This window comes from Anser cygnoides, chromosome 1 (genome assembly GCF_040182565.1).
Source record: "Anser cygnoides isolate HZ-2024a breed goose chromosome 1, Taihu_goose_T2T_genome, whole genome shotgun sequence".
In the NCBI taxonomy this organism is placed as follows: Eukaryota; Metazoa; Chordata; class Aves; order Anseriformes; family Anatidae; genus Anser; species Anser cygnoides.
In genome coordinates, this window is record NC_089873.1 from 55,706,804 (window position 1) to 55,723,226 (window position 16,423).

Consider the following 16,423-nt stretch of genomic DNA (forward strand, 5'->3'; position numbering starts at 1 on the left):
CCTCCCCTTGCGGGGCGGCGCATGCGCGGCACAGCCGGGCCGGGCCGGGCCGGGGAGGGCCCGGCGTCGCCATGGGCTCGTGAACCCCCCCCCGCGCCTCCCCGCCCCCCCCTCCCCTCAGCGGGCCGGGCCGGGCCGGGCCCCGGCCGCAGGTAAGGGGGGGAGCGGCGCCGTGTGGGGCCGGGGGGATAGGGGGGGGATATGGGGGACGGGGGGGGTTAGGGTGTCCCTGTCCTGCCCCTGAGGGACAGGCAGCGGGCGGGGGGGGGTGCGCTGAAGCACGCGTCCCGCTAACAAAGAGTTGGCTGCTTCTGGTGCGCTCCTTGGGTGTCCCGCTGCGGCCGTCGGCCTGAGGGGGGGCAGAGGTGTCCTTGTAAACGGTGGTGGTGGTCGGGTCTGTCACCCTAAAAGTTTAGGGTCTGTGGTCCTAAGGGGTTCGGGTCTGTCATCTTAAAGGTTTCGGGTTTGTCGTCCTAAAGGTTTCGGGTTTGTCGTCCTAAAAGTTTAAGGTCTGTCATTCTCAGCCTTTCGGGTCCGTCGTCCTCAAGGTTTCAGATTTGTTATCCTAAAGGTTTCGGGTCTGTCGTCCTCAAGGTTTCAGGTCTATCGTCCTAAACGTTTCAGGTCTGTCGTCCTAAAAGTTTAAGGTTTGTCATCCTCAAGTCTTCAGGTCTGTCGTCCTAAAAGCTTCGTATTTGTCGTCCTAAAGGTTTTGGGTCTGTCGCCCTAAACATTTTGGGTCCGTTGTCCTAAAAGTTTAACGTTTGTCATCCTCAAGGTTTCAGGTTTGTTGTTCTAAAAGTTCAAGGTATGTCATCCTAAAGGTTTCGGGTCTGTCATCCGAAAAGTTTCAGATTTGTCTTCCTAAAGGTTTCTACGTGTGCTTTAGTTTGGGGAAAAACAACCTCGCGCTTTTGGGATGCTGGCTAAATACTAAGCAACAGGGCTCAGAGGAGAGGTTTTAGTGATGTGAAGGCATTCCACAGTGGCCTACTTCAGGGCTTTTTGCACCGTTGTCAAATGGGTGCGAAAAGCCCCGAAGGAAAATGGGATGCCTGTCCACCCTGGTCTAGCAGAGCAGTGTTTAAGTCCTTAATACCTTTGTTGTTACAGACGTCCCCTAAACCTAAGCGGTGTGTATGCAGCAGGTGGCTGTCTACACCGGGAGCAGAAGCCGTGTCTTGCTGCGAAAGGATGGGGACGGCTTTGCTGCTGCAGTCAGTGTCCCTGAGCAGTTCCCCGGTCTCTAAAATCGGTTCAGATTTTGCGGAGCAGGTTGTGTTTCGGAAATGGGGTGCAGGGGGCGGAGTGCCTTCCAGTCGCTGGGGCATCCTTTGTACTTTTTGTTATTCAGCTGCCTTGGGACACGTGGCAGCTAGAAGGGGAAGGTTCTTAGGCACGCGGAGGCTGCTCAGAAATCAGATTTTAGGTGGTTTGGCATAACGACAGCGTTCTGAGCTGGCTTGTTTCTGAAGGTTTGACAGACTCTAGCTAGGAATCCACCTTGTTCTCTGTAAGCTCGCTTGCCTGTTAACGGGTAGGAGGCTGGGAGATGAGCTTTTGGGATTTGCAGTTGACGGATTAAGATTTCTGTTCTTACGGAATAAAGGAAGGGTGTGGGTTTTTTTTTCCAACTTAAAATAAAATAACTTTTAAAACGCTCTTTTCTCAAGATGTCAGTTCCCTTCTCTGTCCGGTTCTGCTGTTGAATTTTCTAACGCTTCTAATCGTGTTCTGACTTAAGACAACAACCTTTTAATTTCTCTGTGATGGATCTTACCCTTCATCCCTCCTCCCCTCCCGTTTCGGGTCCGTGTTTAATTGGCTTATGTTTGCAGCAATGGAGATGAGCTCTTGCCTCTTCCAGTTTCCAGCAGCGCAAAGGGCATCCTCGAGCTCTTGCAGCAGTGCCTGGAGGAGCAGCGAATTGTTTGGCAGCCCTTTATTCTTCGGTCCTAGCCGCTTGCGGAGCCCAGTGTTGCATCGGACGCAGTATTGAAAGTTGGGGTAAAACAAGAAGCTGCAAATCGGATTTGTTGGTTCCGAAGGGCGAGCGGCCAGGGCCGGGGACAGAGGCTTTTTCTTTTCCAGAGCTTGTGATCGATCGCAGTCGCGGAGTCCCTGGAAAATCGACGTGTTGCGGAGAATGGCACGGCGTTTGGGTTTTGTGTGCTGACTTGCCCGTCTGTTCGCTTGAAGTGGGGTGTGTGCGTGCTGTTCTCGCTTCTTCCCCGACTCTTCGGGGCGTGCGGTGGAAGAGCAGCTCCCCGCCATGGCATCGTGCCTTGCCAGAATGCTCAGGACTCTGAAAGCGGCTTGAAACTGATAAGATGGTTTAAAAAACTCAGCTAAAGTACTGTAAAATACGATAGTGCTTGCACCGGAAACACCCTTTGGAACCTTTGGTGGCTTTTTTTTTCGTTATGGACTAATTTGGGAGGAACTAACAGTGTGTTTTCAGAGCAGCGATCCCCTGGGAAGGTTCCGGAGGTGAAGTTCTGCCAGCGAGCTACGGCCACCCTCCAGAGCCTCCCCTGAGAGCCTTCCTCCTCTAGGAAGAGGCGGGGGAATGGCGTGATGCTTGCAGCCACGTTGTCTCTAATCTTTAAAAATCAGCTCGGCCTCCGAGGAGTTTTTGTCCGTGATGGTATAAGCGAAATGTCTGGGAACAGAACAAACTGTGTCTGGGGAAAACGCAGCGCGTGGGCAGGCTGCCCAGGAGCGGTGCCGCACCTGGGTGTGACCAGGTCTTACAGCCCCCCAGGAGGGGCCCAATTTACAGGAAACTTGTAGAAGGAAATACCTCACGCGCTCTACCTGCAGCACCGAGTGTCATTTAACCCGTAGAGTACCCGGATATTTGTCTTCTCGCCCTCAAGTCCCTGATGGAAACGCTGCTGTTATTATCTTACAGTCGCAGTGCCTGGGAGTCTGATGATCTGAAAGGATCGGATGTTTGAGGATGTTGTGACCGAGAGCATAGCGAGGTGGTGTCACGGTCTCAGCTCCCTGCCTGGGTATGTTGTGCCTCTGCCTCCTGCTACGGTCTGTGGCAAAAAGCTGAAAAAAAAGGTCTCTGTAGCTCAGCGAAGAAAACGTCTGCGACGTGTTGTCTAGCGCAGCAGCGGAGCTTTGAGAAGCAGATGAGGTGAAGTAATGCCTTGAAAGCTGACCTCGCCTGCCCGTTGTTCCCTCCCAAGGCTGTAAAACAGGGCATTGAGGCTGTCGAGCTGATAGTTTGGGAGCCCGCTGTTGTCTGGTCATCTCCAGCGCGGGAGCGGCCCAAGCAGCAGCGATGTGAGCGGCCCAGAGTTTCAAACCAGAAGTTACTCACATAAATTCCCATTTAGGCAGCTTCGTCCAACCGGGTAAAATAACGTTACCGCGTCGGGAAAAACTGGGCTGAAGTTTTGTCTGGTTTTTTTTTTTTTTTTTTAAGCACACACCCTCTCAGGGGGATGCTTGCTGTGCCTTGTTCTGTATGGAGAGGCGATTTCAGAGTCGCTCTGAGCTGTGTTTAGTACCTGTTGGTGCCCGCCGGCTTCTCTGCAGACCTCTGCGGTCAGCTTCGGCGCTGAGTCAGGAGAGGACGAGCCGCTCCCGGCCGCTCGCGTGCTGTAAGTAGCCTTCAGGAGAGGAGGCTGGCGAGGTGTCTCTGCTTGCGTCGTGGCTGGGAATGGTTCCCTCCCCCAGGGATCGCTTTCTGCCTACGAGCATCCAGAGGTAACGTCTGCGTAAAGGAAACGTGTCTGGGTTCGTTCCTTGACTAGCAAAACTGAGAGTCTGAAGGCAAACGAACACCAGGTCAGTTGTTTCACTGGTAGCAGAACGGCTGCACGGCGAGCGGCTTTGGGTGCTGTGCTGGGACACCCTGTTTTTCCTTCGGCAGCTGCTCATCGCTGCTGTGTATCCGCGTCGGAGCCGCTGCTGAGGAATTCGGCCATGCCACCGCCCTCGTACGCATCGCCGGGCTCGCGATGAGATCCCTGGCTTCTCCCGGCACGTCGGCCTGCTACGTCTCACTGCAGATCTGATGGTTTGCACGGTGCCTTCTGTGCGGGGAACGCACGCTGCAGTATAAACCCCAAACCGGTGCAGCGCGTTGGGTAACCTCACAGGTGACAGCCGCGAGTCCGCTGTCCCTCAGTCCTGCTGCGGTTTGACTTCGGATGCCTCTCACGGTAACTGCCTGCCCCGTGGCAGCTTCAGAGCTTGTGGTCTCTGTCGCAGCGCTTCCGCGTGGGGAAGGGTGAAGGCAAGCGGTGGCCGAAGAAGTTCTGATTTGACTTTGCTCTTGAGATTTTTGGAAAATGACACGCGAACTTCCTGTGTCACGCCGGACGCGAGTGTTTACAACACATCCTTTTAATCAGCTGCCTCTGCCGGTTGCAGAAAGTCTTTGTAGTCTTTCTGTGTTTCTGTCCGGGGGGCAAAGGGCTGCACTGGTTCACGTGGAGCCGGGCCGCGGGGTATATGGGAAAGGGGCGCAGCGCCTGGCCCAGGCCTGTCTGATCCTAGTCTCAGAGGAGAGCTCGGAAGGCAGGGGAGCATCCCTTCTCCTCCCCTCCTCCCCCTTCCTCGCCTTTTCCTGTCGTCCTTCCAAAAAAGGGCCTGGATGTTGACCTGTTACAATGTGGGTCAGTCCACCAAAACAGCAAAAAAAAAAAAAAAGTAAAAAAGAGGAGGAGGAGGATGGGGGGAGGAGGGGGCCGTGCGGGTACAGCGAGACAACAGGAATTAATAGAGCAGAAAAAAACTCTGGAAAGAAGAGTGCACAGCTCAGGGTAAAAGGGTTTTGCTGTTGGTTGTGAGTTCGGAAATGGGTGCTGGGGAGGGGAAGCAGCTCGCTGTCGCGGTGGGGTCGCAAAACGGGTGGGGGCCGTGCGCAGGATTGCCGTGGCGCTCCCCGGGTTTGATTTCCTTAAAGTGAGAAAAGAGGTTGCATGGGAGGTTAAATCATCTGTGTGCGCAGCGTGTTTTTACATGGATGCAGGCGTTGGATCGCCTCTAGGATAGGGCAGAGGGTGCTGAGCCTTTGCCCACGGGTGCAGGAGCCCGCCTGGCCTTCTTCTGCCGTCCTCTCCGAGCAGAGCGTGGCGGTGCTCGCGTGTGCTTGGAAATACGTGCGTATGGAGCGGGTGGGGAGGTAATTTGTGGTGGCTTCAGGTTAAGAAGGCTTCCCCTAGCGTGAATAGTAGAACATGAATGCGTTGCACTGGTAGAAATCGCGTGCCGGGTCACGTACTTACCTCACGGACTGTTTCGGGGATGCTCTTGGAGAGCTTCAAAACACACTGCTGGGGCCTTTTTGTATCTCGTAGCTAACTAAAGTAGATGCCGCCCCAGAGAGCGAAAGCGATTTAAGTAGTAATCAATTTAAAAGCTTTTGATTTGCTTTTATTGTTATCACTGATCTGATCTGCGCCAGTGGCTCTCTCGCTCTGTGGCATTATTTTGTGCTGACGCTCTGCCTCCTCCTTTTCACACCTTTTGCCAGATCAGCTGGTTATGCCATGCCTTTGGGGGCTGAAAAGAACTTAAATCAGTTACGGGTTTGCAATATACACCTAGCACGATGGAAGGAGCTGATCCCAGCTGGCAACTCTAGGCATTCTTACAATTAAAATAGTCTAAAAGAAACTCTGAGCCATTTTGGCGTGTGTTCTTGTACTCCTTACAAGTTCAGGGGACATTCAGAAAACCATAAAGCTCGTGCTTTCACTAACGTAAAGCTCTTACTTGTGTCTTAACAAAGGCAGAAAATTCAGGCTTTTGGTCACCCACTGCATGGCACTTCCACGTTGGTCTTTTGGGGTCTGGAGTAAGGCTAATGTCATGGGGAAGTTCTTGGAGAAATAAGGTAAGGGAGCAGAAGATGGTTTTATGGTATCTTAACCAAAAACGAGTTAAGCATGATGGCTACTTGAACCTATGGTAAGTACAGAGTCGGTCTTAAAGAGGAGCAGCTCCTTGCCTAGTGGCTTTCCAGGAGAGCCTTGCAGCCAGGTCGTGTTTGTTTTCCCCAATCGTCCCTTGTGCGGCAGAAGGAGGCTTAGCTGTTAAGGCTCTTTCCCGGGATAGCTTTGTGCATCGTTCTTTGCTCTCTCAGCAGTTTAGAAACGAAATACTTTGGGCCTCGGAGGAGATGATCTATTTTAAAAGCGCAGATTGCGTTTGCAGATGGCAGAGAGCGGCTCCGGAGCGGTGTCGTTCACTGTTCTCTCCCTCCCGACACGGGCGAGGGTCTCGCCCAGAGCAGGCAGCCCGCTCCCCCCGCCTGCGTTCGCATCTGCACCTTCAGAAACACCTCAGGAGCAGGGGACTGAGTTTGAGTGCTCCCTCCCTCCTCTCGCACCGCTTTTGTTGTGTCAGAAGTGGGCCTGATGTGTTTATGTTTGTTTATCTTTATGTAGGAATAGCTCCTCCTCGCTGGTAACATTTTCCATGCGTTGACACAGGCCAAAAATGAAGCTTTTCGTTTTCGCTTGTGCCAGATCCCTTCTGTTTACTGTTCCGAGTTTATTTGCAGTGGAAGAAGCTGCCATGTTCATGCTAGAGACAGAAGGCCTCTGTTTCCAAAAGACACCGGACTGGCAATCTGTTCCTGATGGAGAATGCCTGCGCTGCTGTTCTCCCCCGGCTGCGGGCCGTATGGAGGTGCCCTGGCGAGCCTGCAGCAGAGCTGGAGCCCCAGGGATCTCAGCTGCAGCCTTTTTATCTCTTGGATGCTGTCGGGACAGTCATTGTGATACAAATAGCCCCTGCTTTTCCTTTTCTTTCTCCTCCTTGCACGGAGAGCACAGCCTAATACTCCTAAAGTGCTTCCGGAAGGTCTGTTAGGTAATTTTAAGCTGGTACTGGGTTGGTGTTGAAGCTAATGCCCTGGCAGTGCCACGTCCTGCCTCGCTGTAAGGTGTGGAATTGCGATGGCACCAAGGTAGGAGCGGTAACAGGACGGGGACATCACTGCAGCCTTCACCTTGGCCTTGGCAGCTGCAGCCCCCGGCCCACACAGGAATTTCAGCGGCTGATCCGAGATCCCCACAGCCCTCCTGCAGCCACCCAGGCCCACGTCTGGGAGCCCAGCGGGTTTGCCCAGTGTACTTTTGGGATATGGTTCCACAGCTCGGTGCTTTGCCTGGTTGTACGCTCTCCTGGGCCTGCTTACGACATGCTATGTTGCAGGTTACCTCCGGGGGGAGCAAGGCGGTAAGTTGGAGGCAGGAAAGCTTCGGAGTGAAATTGGGAAGTGTTGAAATGTTTTCCTTTGATATATTTAGGCAGGCACTCCAGAGAGGGAGAGTAAGCGTGCAAGGAACTTTCCTCTCCCTCGAAATGGAAGCAGTGACGTGGAGGTGAAAGAGATGGACGGAGAAAACAGGATATGACAGAAGAGCAAGGAGCTCTTCAAAATTTATTCCGCGTTAGCTTAGTTGCTTTTGCGCTGCATGGCTCACGTAGGTTTCTAAATGCCCCTACTTCGCCCTATGGCTCGGTACCTCACAGTGCTGGGGACTGCGCGGGCAGAGAACAAAGCGACGGTTGTCCCTCGGAGCTCGAAGAAACAACAAACAAAATGCAGGCAGCTGGGAGGAGCACGCAGGAAGGAGATCACAGCCAGCATCGGGGTGCTGCAAAGCTGTGGTAGCAAAGGGGGGAAGGGAGAAAATGGAGGAGAACGTGAGGGCTTTGCAGGGCTTGGACCTTTTCCCTGGGCCCGAGAGGAAGCGGGGCGGTTGTGTTAGGAGGTAGATGTCCAGCTCACGAGCTTAGGACCAACTGCGGGCCATGAGGTGTCCCGAGCGTGGAAACAAATATCAAAACACGTTTGCTGAGCCAGGTACGAGGGGAGCTGCCTGCGCCGGGGTGCTCGGTCTGGAGCTTGTCAGGGCAGCGTGTCTGCTCCCAGGCACCACCTTTTCTGGAAGCCTGCTCTAGCGATGTGCTGGGCTCGCGTCCCGTTGCACGGGGGGGACGAGGCAGCTCAGAAACAAGATGTTCAGACGGTTGCTGTAGCCTGCCCTCACGATGCTCTTGTCTGCCAAAGGCAAAAGAGGAGGCAGCAGAGTCTGTGTTGGTGGCAGTGAGTAAGCTGAAGCCCACTCACCTGATTAAGGCTCCAGTCATCGGTGCTGTCATCCGTTTCTCAAATCCAGAACTGCTCTTACGGCTCCAGCTTCTTGCACGCAGTCGTATTTATTTCATAACGGCTTGGAGCACTGCTTATGCTCCCGTCGCTGCAGTAGTGGTGTACGGGACTTCAGGAGATTAGGAGGGATAATTTGGAAGGGGTGTGTTAATTTTGCAGGTTCGGGAGTGCAGTGTTCCTGCGTGTTTGACTGGGAAGGAGAATGAAGTGCAAGCTGATGGTTTTACAACCAGTAAGAAGTATCCGGTGATAAAAGTTGTCCTCAGGCAACCCTGAGGAACAGGGGATGCTCATGGATGGGGCGGATTGGGCTTTGGGGTACAGAGGGAGAAGTAGAGCCCCCATTAAGAAAGTTTGCACATTTTGTTTCGGAACCCAGTGGTGGAAAGAGTTCTGAGTTGCCATGACTGTGTGAATCAAAAGGGATTAAGCGAAGAACGATGCATAATCATTTAATTAAAGGCAGTTGATCTGTAATCACAAGGGGGCAGTATTAAGGTTATATATACGACTCGAACTCGTAAATGTCCTGGCTTCTGAATGCTTAACCCTTGTGTCAACAGGCCTGTTGATCGCTTTTTGCTGCTTCGGCTTCTTGCAAAAGAAGGAGGCGCGGAGCAGCAGAGGAATTCCCTGTCGGTTCTACTTCAGTTCTGCGGGCACGGCCGGTGCTGCGCTTGGCTCTGCGCTGTCAGCGAGGTTTGAGCAGCTGGGGAGCGGAGCCCCGGGTCCTGTCCCCCCTGCTGCTGCTGGTCTGCAAGTCGTGACCCGCTCCCCCGTGAACTTCAGGGGGGGCTTAGCAGCTTCCTCTCTCACGCAGCTCTCAAAGTGCGCTGGGATCTGCAGGATCGCAGCTGGCTGGACTTTATTTAGAGCTAGGTTAACCGCAGGTGCGTCTGCTCCCATTTCATTTTAGCCGTGCCCTTTGTGAGCCCCGTGGACGCGCTGTCAGCACGGGGGGTGCGTGGTCAGTTGCTTCAGAAGCCACTCGGGTAGAAATCCTCTTCTTCCCAACGCAGAAAAAGCCTTGCTGCCTTCCGACATCTCCAGGCAGCCTTCGTCTCTCCAGATTTAGCATGGGTTGTGTGTGTGTATGCTTTGAAACTCCTGACTTATCAGTTATGTTTCCTGCACTGATTAGCACTGGAAAGGAATTACCCTTTGGTATGTGCAGTTGTGGAAAGCTGTAACTTAGAGCAGGAATGTTTTGGAAGGAAAGAATGGCTGGAAAGAGCTAAGAAAAGCCAAGTTTGACAATTATTTTATGAATTAAACCACAGAGTTGTGCTGCTCCCTCTGTAGTAAATGGATACCTGCTTGAACAAACCCAGACATTTCCTGGGTTTTGTGGTCTTGTTCCCCCTTGGCAGAAAGCAGAAAGGAGGTGGAACGTGGTGTAGGTGACATCGGAGGGCTGCGTGTCACTCCTGCAAGCGTGTGGTTTGGGGGGGGTGTTGGAGGGGCTGTTTGCACACCACAGTGTGTGCGTGGAAGCCATTTCTTTGCTCCAGGCCTTTGGCTTTGTTTCCCTTGATAACGACGTCTTCGCTACGGCAGCATCAGGAGCAGCGCGTGTAGTTCGCAGAGGCAACGGCTGGCTGCTTGTGATCTTGGTTTAAGTGGGTTATCTTCTTCCAACCCAGAGGTCACGTTAGAGCCTCCTTATGACCGAACTGAAAATAAGAGCTGCTTTAGATCTGGGACCTTTAAGAATTCTCTCCATTGAATGAAACCGGCTTTTCATCCGGGAAATGGCCAAGGCTAATGCTGCTTGGAAACCTTGCCTATACGTGTGTTCCGGGTGCGTTGTCCTGGGTCAGCTGGCTTTGAAACACCAATCGGGTTAAATTTGCATCACATAGAAAATGATGCGAGTTAGGAGAGGTAGCGATAGGCTGACTAAGTGCGCCGTGCCATATGGTGTTTGATAAAAGCCTCACTTTGATGCTACTCTGTAGCGTGGCGAGCTTTCAGCACACGTCCTTCCAATGCGGGCGCTTCGGGCTGAGTGTCGTTGTCAAAATGGCAGTGGGAGAGGTAGGGATCGCTCCTGGGAGGAACAGGGGTGCTTTTCTTACCTCCGTACAACGCAACGAGCCTTTATGGTGCTTGTCTTCATTGCTTGCTGCTGCTGCTTCTGCTCTCTTCTGGATGAAACTGTAAGACTAGGGCTCTGGCTTTTCAGGACGTAGCAGGCTAGCCAGCGCTTTTGTGGAAGGCAGAGTTGTTAACTTAGGTGTGCTGGACATCTTCCAGTGCAAGCGATTTAGACGCTTCCCTCTGACCTCAGCTGAATGCAGTTTTCATCTCGTTCTTCAGTGCTTTTATTGCAGGAGGGTGTTGGCAATGGGAAGGCTGTGCTGGGAGTGGTGCAGAGGATCCTGAGTATGGTGTGATCGCAGGGGGCAGCGGGGACAGACTCCTCCAGGTCCTGTTCGTGAGGCTCCTGAGCAGCCTGCTGATGCAAAGTACCGCTGCTGTTATCCTCCCGGGTCCTTTCCACTGAGTGCTGTTGCTTTTTCTTTCTCTTCCTTGGCAGGTCTCGGCTCTTGGGCGGTTCTTCAGCAGTCCCAGGCGGAGCCTGGCACCGCGAGGCACCATGATAGTGATGACTGATGTCACTGCAGCCCCCCGGCTGGGGTCGGCTGCCACCACTCCAGCCGTGGCCCCCAACTTCTCCTGGATGCCAGAAGACGGCAGCCCCACAGCCGTGGAGCAGCCCATTTTCCTCATGACCACCGCTGCTCAGGCCATCTCAGGTTTCTTCGTGTGGACAGCTTTGCTCATCACCTGCCACCAGGTAAAAACCCTGTCACTCACACCTCTGCTCCTCTGCCTTTCCCCACGTGGAGGAATACCTGTGATACCCTGGCAGATCTCTGTTGGATACTGATGTCTGATGGGGGTTTGCAGGCTCGGGGGTGGTATGAGGACCTTTTCTTTGGGGATCTAATGTATTATCTGGGCTGATCAAGGTGGCAGCTTTTGTATGAACCTTTTTCTGCCCAGGTTCTGTAGTCTGACTGAGCGAACTCGTTACAGCTAGCAGGTATAAAACATATGGCCCTCCGTGGAGTGTTAGCAGAAAGGTGCATTATCCCAAGCCATCCATCCTTTCCCAGGTCCTGTAGCTGTACCTAGCCATTTTGCTACCGTGTCAGCTGCTAGCTAAATGATCGTGGTCATCTGCTGCTTGACATACCTCCTTTGATCTCCTGTGCCAGTGGATTCCATGGGCCGAGCTCTGCTGCGGAAAGGAGTAGCAGGAAACACTTTATTTTAATTTTTCTCCCCTCCCCTCTTTCTGGGGTAGGTGCCCTGGGAGCCAGAACGAGTCAACCGCTGCATCCTGTTCCGTACCGCTCTCTCGTGCGGTTGTCATGTGAACTGAACAGCACGGTGGGGAAACGCAAATAACCCTGTTATTTATCAACCTGTGCTCCGTACCTGTTGGTCAATAGATGCCAGAGCGATGAGTAGGACCTAGAAAACTACAGCCTGTTGGTGGAGGACGGGGGATAGTGAAGTTCAAAAACGGATTAGTCACTGATGAATAAGAGCAACACCTGCAGTTTCACCAGCTTGGGTAACAATTACAAGTGCCATGGATCCTCCTGTTTCAGAGCACGGATCGATCACCTACTGAGGGTGGGGAGAAGTCTTTCCTCTGCAGTATAGCATTGTATAGTTAGGCATTAATGCCCTTCCCTGAAGAAACCAGTGGAGGACAGCGCTGGGGAGACACCGTTGATTAAAACACGCTGTTGTCCTGTTGGGAGGCAGTAGTTCCTGCCTGAAGTGCTCTTGTAGGCACGTGGATTGCAGGGCTCTTGTGACATCCCAAGGGCAAAGCTCGGAGTCATCCGAACCCCGGCGTCAGCTGTCCCTGTGCTGGGTGAGGTGTTTCACTGGGATTGTCGCAGGGGAAAAATATCACTGAGGTTTGTTAGGTTATTTTCAACATGTTCTTGCCAGGAAATGAGGCTTTTGTGAGCTCCTCGCGAGCCAGGAGGAGGAAAGAGAAGTATTTTGAGCCCTTCAGTTGACTTTGACCAAACCTGGCCAAGAGGCCGAGAGAGATGAAGAGGAGATAACCCCCTCTCCCTCACGAGGGGGAGGTGAGAGCATCAGCGTGTGCTTTATTAGAGCCTAGGGAATCTACGCAGCACCCGCCCCCCCAAACACAGGGTGAAGCTTCAAACAAGCGCTTGTGCCACTTCACACAGTCAGTCATGAGGCGCGTATGTAATAAAGGAGGCGCTTTTAATTCCAGCGGCTAGGGCAGCAGCTTGATGAGGGTTGCTGTGGGAAGGTCTGGGTTCTGGAGAACGTGCCCTCCCCTGCCTGCGTGGCCGATAGAGCGTACCTGCAAGTCCAGCCGGGGCTCTCGCTGTGCTATTAGCCCATTACAGCGGCGCTGCTCATCTCCAGGGTATGCTTGCAGTAAATAACTTTTCCACGAGGTGGACATTCTGTGAAAAACGCGGCTTAGGTGTGGGATTTAATGATGGCCGTCAAACCCTGAGCAGAGGGAGTGGGTGCGTGGACAGCTGGACGAAGCAAGCGGCCCCTTTGAGCACAGCCCAGTGCCCGAGCGCGGTGCTCCCTTGGTGGCTGAGGCTTTGTGGCCGCGCTGTCGCAGACGTGCGGGGTGGCGCTTCTGGAGCAGGTGGGCCGGGGCGTACCAGCTCTTGGCACTGCTGTGGAAAGCACTCTCAGGTTGTTTAAGGTGAGAGACTCAAAAGCATCCACAACTGCCTGGAGAGTGAGCGTGTTTACGGTGAGCGTGCGCCTAAAAGCATGCTCCTACGCTGCCGAGAGAAAGGAGCCTGCAGTGTTGTGAATCTGAGCTGCCTAATTAGGATAGTAGGCATATGGGGTTGGTAATAGGAAAAAAGAACGAACAAAAGAATAGGGGGAAGGTGATGATAGTATCAGCACATTAACTCCCTGCGAGGAACTAGATTATAAATGCCTTCACTTCCTTTTCCTCCTCTTCCCCTCTCCCTGCAAACTAAGGGATGCTCTGTGGATGCCCTAAGATAACAGTGATTTTCTGATGCTTATCACCTTGAGGTTGCCAGAGACAATCAAGAGTTGATTTACCAAGTTAGCGTTCCCTGCTCCCGTTGACTCTTCAGTTCCGCTTTCTCCTCTCCACTCGGCATGCAGCTGACCCTGTTTTCCCCTCTCCGTCCCCTCAGATCTACATGCATCTTCGCTGCTATAGCTGCCCGAACGAGCAGCGCTACATTGTTCGGATCCTCTTCATCGTGCCCATTTATGCCTTTGACTCCTGGCTCAGCCTCCTGTTCTTCACCAACGACCAGTACTACGTTTACTTCGGCACCGTGCGGGACTGCTATGAAGGTAAGCAGGGGTCAGGCGCAAAGCGGGGGGAGGTGGAAAGTCTCTGCCATCAGGGAGTTTTTGCTTCCGGTTGGGAACATGAAGAGAGCATCTCTGTCATCAGCTGAGACACAGTTCTATGGTGGTGCTTGTCTGGTTGACCATGACCACCCAGTGACTGAAAAATGACCCCTTCCCGGGCTCTAAGCATGACAAAATGCGCCGAGCCTTCCCTCCTGTGTTCTGCAGAGACAAAATTCATCATTTTCTTTCGTCCTTTGCTTCAGGAAGGTATGAAGGCAAAAATGTGGGCGTGTAAAGCAAGGTATCGGGTAGCACCTGGCTCTTAGAACGTCACTGCCTTAGCAGCCAGGTGCTTGCTTTGTCCTGTTTGCTAGTGCCACGCGTTAGTGTCGGTGAGGGGCAAAGTCCTGCTCTGGAGTCCTGCAGGAGGGAGGGTGCCGTGTTCAGGAGGGGCACTGATTCATTTTTGGTCATCAGCTGCGGGTGATACCACTAGGTTTTATGTGAGTTACACCCGAATAAACACGATCATATCTTCCCTTCTGATCTCACCCAGACAAGAGCTTTCTGCCCACCCGCAGGAGAGAATGCGCTCTGGCCGTTTATCACCGTACCTGCATTAAATCAGTAGCTCGTTCGTGCGGTTGTTTTAGTGAGACCTGCGTTGCAGAGAGGTGCCCCTGCCCCTGTGGACAGTTTAATCAGCTCAGAGGACCTGCAGGCCCTCCTTCACGTCCGTGACAATGCTCCGAGGTGCAGCAGCAGATGGCAAACATGCACACATGATTCAGAAGGCATCTTTGTTTGGGCCCGTTTATTTTTTTTGTTTTATTTTTTTTTTCCCGTCCTTCCCAGCCCCACGTGCGTGTGTAGGTCTAGCAGGAAGTCTGCTGCTCTGCGAAACTCCTCTCCTAGCAACTGCCACTGTCCCCCTGCCTTGCGCAAGGAGTTTGCAAACATCAGAGCCTCTGCTCAGGAGGCAGCCCACGCTCCGGAGCTCACCGGCTTCCTCGGCGTGTTGTGCTGTGCGACAGGACTGCAGGTGGAGGTGAAAGCACCTTCAATCAGCAGGTTCTCTCCGTTGCTTTTTCTGGAGGTTGCTTTGAAACTGCCTTCTTGTTCTCTTCCCTCCTTTGCCATTCATTTTTATTTTTTAGGAAGGTTTTAGTTTGGGAATCGAGGTGGGGTGGCTCTGATAGAAAACGCTGGGGAGAAGACCCTACTAATAAATGATGAAAGCTGTCTGGGGCCACCTGTGGGCTGCATTTCATGGTGTGTATTAGGAAGAACGTGTTTTGGTGTTGCTCTTTCATGTGACTCCAGCAACCAGGTTTGTGCAAAAGCAGCAACACTGACACGAGTAGATTTTTTTTTTGGTTATGTTGATGTCATGAGCACATTTGGAGAATACAGATCAGGACTGGGAGAACAGCTGTTCTGCTGGTGCAGTTAGCTTCGATAATCAGCACTAGTTTATTTCGGGGATGGAGGGACAGATACTTCCCTCTCACCTCTGTTTTTTTTTTTTGTTTACTTCCTCTGATGTCATCTCTTTCCTAGTGACTGGGGAATGGGCAGCTGCTATTGTAATGACCACATCAGAGGGCAGGGGTCACTGGAGGATAATAAGAAAAGCTCGGCTTTTCTTCCTGTGGATGCTGGGAGCTGTCACCTAAGTTGCTGACAAATTGCAGGCAGAAGAGGTTACCACGGTTATTTAAATACATTTTCCATGTTTGGTGTTTTCTTTCCTAATTAAGGCTTTCACAAAATCAGCGCGGTGTGAACGTACTGAACTCTGGTCAGCAACAAAGGTTACAGATGGAATAACAATTTCCCGGTTACATAAGGAGAAGCAGGTATACCCCAGGCCTTTATGTGCTCTGGCGTTCCTGCCAGCTAGGCACATCTAGAAGCCATTAATGCGATGTTTTGAGACTGAGCATTTTGGGGAGCGTTGAGTACCTGTTTTCTAGGGCATAGCTGGGATGCTTGTAGAACGAATTAGAGTCGGTGCCTGCCTCTGACTGTGGAAGTTCATCCATGTGGGAAAACAGACCTCAGGTCTAATAACTGGCTATTTGGGGAGGTCAGGTTTTCAGCATTGTTATGCTTTTGGTCTCATTCCAAAGTTCCTTGACACTTCTGTTTCCATCCCAAGTTAGTTGGTTTTTGCATTGTGTCAGTGTCAGGGACCAAAACTAGGATCTGGGTAGTAGCGTTCCAGGGAATGTCCAGGGATGGTGTATCATAGAAAATAAAGCTGAAAGAGAGGTTACCTGATCTGTCATTTTGCCCCATGTTTCTATGTGGCAAATTTAGGAGTAAAGTCCTTGCCCTAAAAAATCTCAGAACTACACATCAGGATCCAACAGCGACAACAAGTTGAGAGAGTGGCAGACAGGTCACGCAGGGGCTAACTCTGTGCACAATTAAGTGGGTTTGGATCCCATGAAAAGGAAACGTCTATAATTACGGTGAGAGCCCTTCCCACAGTGTCTTCACCTCTTTTATGTGTATCAGCACAGCTGAGCCTTGAAGGGAACTGGAGTGGGGCAGAGTATTAGCGGTCAGTCCGAGAAGGCTCTTCCTTATCTGCACCAAGCTGCTGGGGAAGGCAGAAAAGAGTTGGCCCGACAAGAGAGCTGTTCAGTACGCAAGAGATTTGATCTTTCAGAGGAAATGAAGCACAGAGCCTGTTTGTTCAAAAGTCTCCACCGGGCATGAAAACAGAGTTTCACTGAGCGGTAAAAAATACTTTTTCTCCAACTCTTCTGTCTCCAATCCAGTCACCTCAGAGAGAGGGGGAGACTGCTCATCACTTCAAAGGGTGAAATCAGGAGATAAGATGTGGTTGATGGATCAGAAATAAATTTTCCGTATGATTTAGTAGCCATGTAA

At 52.3% G+C, this 16,423-nt stretch overlaps 1 protein-coding gene across 2 annotated transcripts in view; it reads left to right on the forward strand.

Moving 5' to 3' along the window:
• Positions 1–16,423, forward strand: part of TMEM184B (transmembrane protein 184B) — a 26,951-nt gene continuing 10,528 nt past the window's right edge. The window contains exons 1-3 of one of the 2 annotated variants that reach the window (XM_066996332.1): positions 1–152; positions 10,689–10,949; positions 13,354–13,519. In XM_066996332.1, the coding sequence (XP_066852433.1) occupies positions 10,749–10,949; positions 13,354–13,519 (367 nt within the window). In that variant the 5' untranslated portion in view covers positions 1–152; positions 10,689–10,748. Of the gene's footprint in view, positions 153–10,688; positions 10,950–13,353; positions 13,520–16,423 lie in introns of those variants that run through there. The other variant, XM_013180933.3, reaches the window with a different exon arrangement.